The sequence below is a fragment of the Talpa occidentalis genome, unplaced genomic scaffold, assembly GCF_014898055.3.
Source record: "Talpa occidentalis isolate TD23 unplaced genomic scaffold, MPIMG_talOcc4v2.1 talOcc4.3, whole genome shotgun sequence".
NCBI classification, from domain to species: domain Eukaryota; kingdom Metazoa; phylum Chordata; class Mammalia; order Eulipotyphla; family Talpidae; genus Talpa; species Talpa occidentalis.
Genome location: NW_023603184.1, coordinates 31889274 through 31899783, shown reverse-complemented (window position 1 = coordinate 31899783; position 10510 = coordinate 31889274). Strand labels below are relative to the sequence as shown.

At 36.1% G+C, this 10510-nt stretch overlaps 1 protein-coding gene and 1 long non-coding RNA gene across 3 annotated transcripts in view; one reads left to right on the top strand and one right to left on the bottom strand.

Annotated features, from left to right (window-relative positions):
- On the bottom strand, nucleotides 1-9107 carry CUNH11orf58 (chromosome unknown C11orf58 homolog). Its single transcript, XM_037522711.2, has 5 exons — nucleotides 8892-9107; nucleotides 4059-4142; nucleotides 2857-2917; nucleotides 1983-2092; nucleotides 1-1164 (listed from the first exon to the last, which is right to left on the bottom strand). Exons 1-5 carry the CDS (start codon nucleotides 8952-8954, stop codon nucleotides 934-936), a joined length of 549 nt encoding a protein of 182 aa, XP_037378608.1. The 5' UTR covers nucleotides 8955-9107; the 3' UTR covers nucleotides 1-933.
- Nucleotides 9094-10510, top strand: part of LOC119255501 (uncharacterized) — a 41391-nt gene continuing 39974 nt past the window's right edge. For both annotated transcript variants that reach the window (XR_005127485.2, XR_008553486.1), the window contains exon 1: nucleotides 9094-9294. This is a non-coding gene — a long non-coding RNA (uncharacterized LOC119255501). The remainder of the gene's footprint in view (nucleotides 9295-10510) is intronic.

Here is a 10510-nt window from a genome sequence, read left to right as displayed (position 1 = left end):
GAAAGCAAGACTATATTTTAGTAATCAGATAGCAAACAGAATGGGATAAAATGAAAAAATTGTTTTAGCTTCTTATTTTAATAAGCCTGTTCCTCATTTGTATAGAATGAGGATAAAGGTATCACAAGCAAATATGAGAAACTGCTTTTTCTTTATTTAGGCCTTAAAAAGAAAATTAACTTTGGTCACATAATACCTTTAAAAAAAAAATCCAGTTTTACATAGTTCTAAATAGATAGGACCAAATGACCAGAGAAATAATTTCTTCTGTAAAAATTGGCCAAATTTTATCAAAAATCTAACATACAATGTAATTCAAATTATATAAAGACTGCTTGGGAACATAATATTCCAAATATTTGACAATTGCAACTTCATCCCAACAGGTGTGAAAATATTTGCTCCTGCTGCTTTGGTCCAAAAGAGTAGAGCTGAATCAGTAAGAGTAAAGTACCTAATCTTTCGCCAACATTTAGACTGCTACTAGGAAGCAGAAATATCCATGATGATAGTTCTATAACAAAATAAAATGAATATTTTTCATGAACACATCACAGTATCAGATAAACTTTTTATAAGAGAAAAATATGAATGAACAAAAAAGATGAAACAGCTATCAAACAAAAAATGTCTCCCCCATAACTGTATTTGAAGGGGTAAAAAGGTGAGATTAGAGGTTTGATACTAATATGAAAGGAAATTGAGTACTGTATTTATTTCTTATTTTATACAACTCTTACTCTTTACAAAATTGGTTATAGTCATGCCCATAAAAGTGTAACCCATGGCATCTGAAAGCAAACACTCTTCGTAATTATTTAAAAGGGCCTTTTTAAAAATTATAATACAAAGGTCTGTGCTCTATAAGCAGTCCTCCACTGTGCATTATAACAATAAGGCTTACTTTTAATACAAAGACTAAGTGTTTGGGAGTTATGAACCACTGGATTTAACAAACATCATTTTATAATTGCTTTTTGCATCTTTTTTGTTTTTGGGATCCTCTACTTCATCAGGATGCTCAGTAGCTTGGAGTTCTTCAGCAGATTCTTCTTTCTCTGACTCTGAATCACTTTCAGAGTCATCTGGACTTTCAGGATCAGGTGAATCATCATCATCATCATCATCTCCAGCCACATCTCCTTCTCCATCATGATCTTCTACCTTAAAATACCAATCAACAGGCTCTTCTTAAAATTAATACTATCACCTAGCACAAACTGGAAAAGACCTTAACTTTTATAAGAGTATTAAAGTCTACTCCCTAGTCATTAAATCAAGTTTACAACTGTATGGTGATCAAAGGTCACCAAGTGAAGAACTAAGGATTCAGGCATTTCCATGTGTGGTTTTATTTTCAATTGAGGTAATATTGGTTTACAATACATGACTGAGAGGCATAGGATCGTACCTTAAAGATGCATGTTACCACACCACACCACACCTATACACTGAGAGTTGAGTAGGATTTTGTTTGAAAACCACTCACCTGTTCCCTCTCCCCCTAGTTTGAAAACTATCATCTTTTATCTTCTTGAAAGAAATATTTTAAAAAGTAGGTAAAGCAAGTTGACCACTGACCCATGTTAATGTAGAAAAGTTATCAATGTATTGGCATATTACATTACTTTGGAGTAATAATATGAAATGATTTAGGAAACAAATGAGAAAACCTCCCTAAACCAGTATTTACATAAAATACCACACTTGTATATTGTTCATGTCTACTAAAGATGTACTCTAATAGTTAAGCAGTATTTACATTAAGCTGGTATCAAAAAAAATTTATGAAATGCTCAAATACTCTGTTCATTATCTACAAAGGCCTAGTTGGGCATACTAGAATATATTAAGTAACTATATTAAGAATATATTAAGTAACTATATCATAGAAGTCCCGATTGCTAGAGTAATAGAACCAAAATTACACCAAACTGGAAACTGATTATCTTCCCATTTAATGAAAATATATTAATTACTACCTCACTGAAGCCAAGTCCACAATGTCGTCGGTATCTTCCTGATAATTTACTGTCCATACTTTGCTGATATTGAGATTCCAGTTCTTCATTAATTTTCTTGTCTTCTTCCCCTGCATGTCCAGTGTACTTTGGTTATGTTTCAGTCAAATTAATAAAAACATTTGATTACACAAAAAAACCCATAATACAGATGCGATTATATTCAGGGTTGATTTTTCTGTGACTAATTTTACAATGTATTTTGTGGATGGGTTTTATACCATAGGTGGTTACCTAATAATTACAGAATAATTAAAAGATATATTTGTGATAATTTCTTTAATAATCCTCTGATCTACAACAGTGTTTATAAAAGATGGAAAACATTTATGCCACATATTCTTGGTCAGTATAAAGTTAACTTATATAGGAATTTTATTAAATACTGTCTGTACTATACTACTAACATCCAAGATAAAGGTCTGTTTTAAATAGAAGATTTTACTTTTCAGCAGACCCAGTGAGCTAAAAAACAGTATACTGTGCCAACTGTATGAAAGCATGCTAATTTATAAAATTCTATACATATTGTAATTGCCAAAATGAGGCAAAAATTCTCACAATTAAAATATATTGTGAATCAGTAAAAATGAAGACAGTTATGGTCAGTTTCTTGGTTAGAATATCATTAATATATACTCTAAAATCTTTAAAAAAAATCAAAGTATAAACTATTTATATGATATATGTAAAATAGTTGCATATTCTACACACATTTCAATTATAATATTTCAACAATACAGTTACATATAGAAGTTAGACTACCCCCAATTAAGTACAAATATTTCATATTCCAAATTTAGCACTTCCACTTTTTTGTATTTTACTTTCTTACCTGTTCGGAAGTGAGATGTTGATTTGTGGTCTCCTATAACAAGACGACCAGTGTGTTCTTTCTATAGGGCAGAAAATACATCAGATTGAGACCACTAATTTAATATAACTGAGTGTCTGCTATGTGTCCAACACTATTCTAGGTTTTTAGGATGCAGTGAAGAAAAACGATCCCTGTATTTATGGAACTTACATTCTAGTAAGGCTAGGGATAGGGAGGGGAAACAATAAATATAGTGTGCTAGAAGGTATTAAGTGTCATTAAAACAAACCAGAGGCAGTAGAAATGATGTAGCAATCAGGCTGAGACTTTATAAATGGGATGGAAGGAAAACCAGAAAATCAAGATTAAAATGTATATTCTTTCCCTAGCAGGTCTATTGCATCAATTGCTTTAACTTCTCCCACTTTCTCTTTGATGCCTCCTGAGAATATCTCATGGAAAGAAAGTAAATGAGATTTAACTAGATAAAAATGAAATAACTTATAATGAACAAAATACCATATATATTATCTTTGAAATATTAAAAACAAAAACCATTACCGTTTCTATTTGACTACAATGACCACCCAATTTTAAACTGTTAAGAACAGAATTTAAAACAACTTTAAAACATAAAAATAAATCTAATTCACACTCATGAACTGATTAGGCGATACAATTACCCTCAATTTATCAGTTCCAATCTACTCTTAACATATAAGGATTTTAATGCTTTAATATGCTGCTTCTTTAGATTGCAGAAGGCACTCCATTTTAACAATGGTTAAGTATGATGGCATTAAATTATTCTAGGATAATGACAGTATTTTGTATTGATTTATTCATACTTTTTAGGTGGGTCTACATGTGACTAATGAAATACTCATGATAATTTGCTATGATTAGAAATATAATTTGTGGCTTTCAAATTATAGGGAAATATGGATTAGCAAATGCTTTATTTGTATAACTCTTAATTTTTTTTTCATGATCTCTTCTATATGGGTCTCCTCAAACCAATTTTTTTCTCTGTATACTCTCAAATAAGAATCCTAGAGTTGGCCCAGAAATTGTGTAAATTTTAAGTACTATCAGGTTGGCTATATTTCCCAAAGCCCACCAGGTAAATAGTATCCAAGTGTATTCGGTCCTCATTTAAAATACACAAAAAGGGTATTTTCATACAAAAAAAAAAAAAATGCATACTGTCTGATGCTTACCTTTCCTGCACCCATAAGTCTCAAGAACTTTTGTTTTCTTTCTTCATTACCTAAGTCTGCTGCCTCCCAATTGCTAGATCCAAGCTGGAAAAGAAAATAGCCAATTAATTTTGGGGGCATAAATTAAAAAATGTTAAGGCCTGCCAGTAACTCCCCAATTTTTCTCTGTCAATTTCAACTATAAACAGGTCTCATTCTTGCTTAGGATGGTAAGCATATGCACTATATTCAAATTAAAATATATTTCTTTTCTGTTTTCTCAACGTAGAACTCTTTCTTTTGTAGCCAGAATCTGGTTCTGAAGTCTGCATCGATCAAAACCACCTAGAGGCCTTGTTAAAACACTGAATGCTAGACTGCACCCCAAGAGTTTTAGATTTGATATGTCTGGGATGGGGGCGTGAGGATTTCATTTCTAATTTCCAATTGATACTGATGCTTTGATGTGGGGACCAGACTTTTAGGCCCACTGCCCTAGAGCCTTGCAAGGCCCTAACGCACCTAGTACTTTGAATCCAGAAGGCTGTCACAGCTGTTAGCTGAAGCTTTAGTGATATTCTAAAGGACAGAATAATCAGAATCTACTAGACCCTAAAATTTTGGTGTTTCCATTTCTGAGCAGTTCTACTTATCCAAAGAGAAATTTAGTATTTTTTTTAAAGTAAAGAATAAAATTCATTCTATCTTGTAATTATCAAATGGGTCTACTGATCCCTTTGAAAAATCTAAGAATTATGGCATCCTAGTGATCACATTTCTCCCTATATCTCGAAACAAATGTAAGAATTCTTTCATTATAATTCTTTTCTTTGGACTACCATTTCTCCGTGCTTGAGGAGATTGGAAGCAGCAGGCACCAAAGGCGTGATGCTTAGTGGGCCAGAGCCCTGTCCCCCGCCTCCACATCTTACGGGGACCAGAACCGTATGGCCTGTACCTGCCGTCAGTTAGTCCCAATTATGTTAAAGATGAATAAGAAAATAGAAAAATGGCAGAAGAGTTTTTCTCATCATGTTAGCCAAAGTATTGTATCATCTTTCAAGAGGACATCACCCCTCTGTTGTATGCTTCCAGCTTTCACTGATTCATAGCTTTTCATTTTCATTCTCACACAGTTGAGAATTCAGAATTTTTCATTTCTACACATAATAACTGGGTGAAAACCTGAAAACTGACAGAAAGCATTTCATAATTATTTGCAGAATAAGAAGGTGAATGAGTGCAAAACAATAGGTAGTGTATTCTAAACTAATGATGATGGCAAAATTAGCTGTATATGCAAAAACCTTAGACTATGGGTCTGGATAGTTCTGAAGTACTAGATGGCATTTTTCCGACCCAAGAATCAACAAGAGGCGCAAAAAAAAAAAATATATATTTTAAAAAGGAGAGAAAGGGATGAGAAACATCCCTTTGGTATGTATATAGTGTATTCTCACTTAAGAGTCATTTAACAGGAAGGTCTTCATTCAATATTTTACAATAAGTGCCTAGACCACCCTGTTTTCTAAAAATTTACTTGATATAGTTTGTAAGGGGACAAGTGGCAAAGGCAGGTGTGTATACAAAGGTGACTAGAAGGAATGCAGAAATGAAAACATTCATTGGATTGAGCATTGTAATCAAGTTTATAATCTAAAAGTAAAAATGTTTTGCAATTGTGGGATAAAAGAACCCCCTTTTCAAGTCAGAATGAGCAAAGATTTCAAAAAATGATTTTTTTTCTTCAACTATTATATTTTCATTATACAAATATAACAAGTAGAAATATATCTGATATCCGAAATTAAATATTCTAGTTTCACAAATGGCAAGTGATAAGCAGCTATTTTCAGATGCATATCCTGAAAATCAGGAAAATGTGGAATACATATTTGGGTTTGCTATGGTTAAACACATTAGAATTTTAATAAAATTTTTCACTTTATTTTACTTTTACTTCTGAAAATTCTTCATAAAAGACTAAGAATATAAAAGAAACAATGATGACCATTTCTCCTACGGAAATGAAGGTTAAATTATTTGTACCACACAGGACACCTATTTATTGTTCTTTTAAATAATGTTGGTGGGGAGCTTATATGCTCTCATGGTTTGGGTTATGTAAGTTCCCAACCTCTACTTCTTCTTTCCATGAGACAACTCATCTTGTAATATCTTTTTATAGACCAGTTAATTCTTAATTGGCTCAATATAGTTTTTTAAAAAAAGCACTAGTAAAGTGTAAGTTATGATTCTCAATCACTTGCTTTCTGTGAGCCTGAGCATGGAATTTAACTTCTTAGTTTTAATTCCTTATCTACAGAGCAAGGCTTCATTAAGACTGTCTTTTGAATAACACCAGCTAAGAATTGAATAGTCTTTTAAAGTTTACAAATCATTTTTCACTTACATTGTCTGAAAAGTCTCTAATAAATAAGGACAATGAGGCAAAGAGGTTAAGTGACTTGCTTTGATTCCTGGCCTTTAGTCCTCTGCTCCTTCCACATCATACTGTACATGATCAAATGAGATAGAATGTGTGACAGTAATTTATGAACTACAGTTATAAAAATGTACAGCATTAAGTTACAAACAAATCAAATGCCTAAAAGTCAAAGCTTCACTAAGCCCTCTATTGAAGGAGCAAATATCTTCAATGCCTTTATGTAAATAACCCTGTTGTTCATAACTTCTAATCCAGATTTTTTAAAATCATTAAGTCCTTTTGGTTCTTCCTTTCTAGAGACCTTACTATACAACGCCTAGTTCCTTGCCCAAGCAGTGCATTCTGAAAAGCACATACAAGGGTGACAGATTGTCTATCAGTTACTACGTAACTTTTCCAATTCTCTTACTCCCCTAAAAGATAGCTTTCACTTCTCCCCTCCAACCTAATTAGAGAAACCATTTTAAAATTGTCTTCATCCTCAGCACTTTATGATCTTTTAAAATGTTTTGTTACCCTCATTTAACATGAGGTCAGTGGGTAAATACTTTACAAGCAGTGGATGTTCATTAGAAACTTAACAACAGTCACCTATTGTTACCAACTCCATACTATAATTAGCTGATTTTCTGCAGCCACAATGTACATTTAAAAAATACATTTTAATTTTGAAAAGCAAGTACTCAAAGATAGCTTTCAACTGTGAGCAAAATTTTAAAAAAATTCCTATGAACAAAACGACTCAAAAAAAAAAAAATCATTATCAAGGCACAGGTGAGAATATAAAATTAGCAATATAATCATTTTTAGATGGTGTGTGAAGGTCAAGGCACTAATCCTGAATAGCAACTATAACCATCTCCTTCAAAGAGAAGCTTATAGGATTGGAAAAGGTCTTAAAGGTCATACAGTTTAAATTGATACCATCAGAAGCTGCAGAGAATCACTTAAAACCCTTTAACTTTCCGTTAAATTATCTAATATCACCAAGGGTTTTCTCTCAAACTAAAAGACTTCTCTTCATTCAAGCAATCAGGTCACCCTTAAATGCCAGCAGGAAAACAATGCATTTGCTTTGAAAACGGCACCCAGGTTATTCAAAATCCTAGATAAAACTCCTAACAAGTACTGGATCACCATAGTAACAAGAAAAAAAAAAGTAACAGTTAGTGAGCGGTAGGGAGAAACAGAGAGCATGAACAGATCTCACTTCATAACCATTCATCCCCAAATTTTTAGTGATCATTAATCTTTCTGCAGAACGATTAATTTCCTAAAATCAATTTCCCTGATGAGCCTGGCTATTCCGGTAAAAAAAATCCATCACCCACCCATACAGATGGCTCTTAACACCGTCTCATGTATTACAACTGATGGACTAGTGGTACTCAGTTGAGCCTTTTACGGTTCATAGAGTAAGACATGAAAACCACTGGACTGCACGATAAAGAGTACACACTCAAAAACTGATAGTGCTTAAAACGATAACGGAAAGAAAACTAGCTACTATCCTTCATCATCCTTAAAATAAAAGCTCTCCATGCCCCCCTCCCAAAACTACCCCACCAGCGCCCCCATGGCATTTATCCATTGTATGAAGGACGCAGTTTTAAGTTTACTGGTTACTGCAGTCTCCAGGACACTGCGCTAGGAGCTAGGACAAAAATACAAAATGGCCTAAGCACCCTAATTAATCATCTTTGAATGCCAAACAACTGGCAGGGCGATAAATACTTAACGAATTACTTTAAAGAAGAAATGGTCTGCTCTTCAAGCAAGCTTGGAGGGATGGGGGAGGAGAGTCAAGAAAGGTACTCGACATTTAAAACGAGCTTCTAGGTCTCAACGTCTTCAATCTCACCACCATGCGTCAGTAACAACTGACCCCCGGATGCAGTTTTTCGGTTCCATACCGTTCTTGGTTTAGTCTAACAGTACAGCTTAAAGTTAATTTAACTCTTAGCAGCAAATTGCAAAAATCAGGGCCTGCCGGAAATTTTGTTCGAATTCGCACGAACCTCTTGACATTGTCACAGGAGCAATTTAAACCTATAACAGGGAGGGTCTCGCCGACCCTATACTGACTGCAAAGGCCCCACAAAGCAGCTTCAACGGCCCGCAAACAGGCAGGAGGATCCTTTGACTAAGCTCTTCACTGCTCGCCCTGCCCTGGATTTCCTTCCTCGACCCCCCTCTCGCTACGCACGTCTCTGGCTCCTAGCGGGTGGGCATCACCAAACCATTCGCCCCTCACAGAAGAGAGGCAATTCCCTTACTTGTGGTTTCACCCCCTCGTCCCTGCCCCAAGCGGCCTCGGGCGCGCCCTCCGTCTTGATCCACCCTTCCCGGCCTACCCCAACATTCAGTAGGCCTCAACCCTCGCCCTCCCCGCCATTGTTATTTACATCGTCGTCTGGGGAGGCTGAACGCTTCACCCCGTGCGGGTGGGACTCCCTGGCAGCACTCATCGTCGCGGGGATCCCGACGGGAAATGCCGAACCCTCTCCCCGTTCTCCTCAGCCCCGGCGCCAGCAGCCTGCAATCTACCACCGGCCCAAGCAGCGCCACTCCAGAACGCAGAGCTCCTCCGGACCTTCTCCGCCACAGTCGTCACCGCCGCGGCCGCTCGTCACCTGAGAGCACTCTGGGGGTTGTAGTTTTCTGGCTCACTCTAGACAGGCCTGAAGAAGAGGTGGCTGTGTGGACTAAAACTACAACTCCCATGAAGCCTAGCGGCGCAACGCGCATTGTGTGGCGGGAGTGCCCTCTGAGACTCCGCCCTCCTCGGCGGGTGAAGCTTTTCTGCGGGTGGGTATGGCGTTGAGCGTTGGCATAAAGCATTGTCGCCACAGAAAGAGGCTTAGACTGGGTTTTCGCATTTCAGTGTGAGACGCGGCCCCATGGATATGTGCATCCGTCGTAGTTAAGCACCTAGGGTTGAGTGTAATGTTTGAGGCTTAGTGGACCCTCACACCCTCTTCCCAAGACAAAACCCTTTCAAAAATATGGCTTCTACTTTCCCAACCCTATTGGGTTTCCTATGGCTCGTAGGGAATTTCTGGATGGCCAGCGGCTCAGGTTTCTTGTAAGATTCTGATGAGTATTTTGCTGCTTTCTTAGACTCACGGAAATGAGTTCAATATGGTGTTAAGTGCCCGATAATTAGCTATGTTGAAACTAGGATCTACCTTAGAGAATTCAGTAAGCTTTTCACAAGGCTTTGTGTGAAATGGGAGTGACCCTCTCCCACCTCGTTGGTGGTGGAGGCATTGTACTTTGGAGGCCTTCACAAAATGAAGACTGTCTGCCAGAAAGCCCTTTATTTTTCCCGTTTTCTAAAGTATTTGTGGTGAAATTCACTTAACAATTAACTGTTAAAGTGGTGTCTAGTACATTCACTGTGTTCTGCAACTGTCACCTCTAGTTCTGAGATGTTTCCTCACTTTCTGATTGTGAAAAAAAATTTGATTTTCTTAAAGCAAACATTTGGTAAGTGGTATGACAGTAAACTAAAACAGCTTAATTAGCATCTGAACTCCCCAATTAATCTAATTTGACTACATGTGTAAAAATAGTATTGCTTTCCTAGAATTCAGAGAATCACTGAACCATTTACAGAACTAGTGAAAGACAATTCTTTAGTTTATGCAGTCGTATATTCAAATTGTCCTTTATTTTGGACAACAGAATAACTGTACTAATTAGTATAACTTGAGAAAGAAATCTCCGCTAGAATCATATTTCATAACCAACAAAGGGCACTTCGACCTATTAGTTACATGGTAAGAATAAATAATAAAAAAAGGGGAAGGGTAAAATCAGGATAAAAGTGGTTTTTTGGAAGTGGTTGCTTGCTTGTTACCATGAATTAAAATATTTGCTTAATACCTCTGTGATGGTATAAAAGTTCTATAAATACACGATCAATGGAAGTATAAGATAAGTAAGAGAATGTTTTAGGATGGACTACAGTTTACCTCCAAAAGGTTTCACAGACTATAATATCTTTAATTTAGAACTCTTA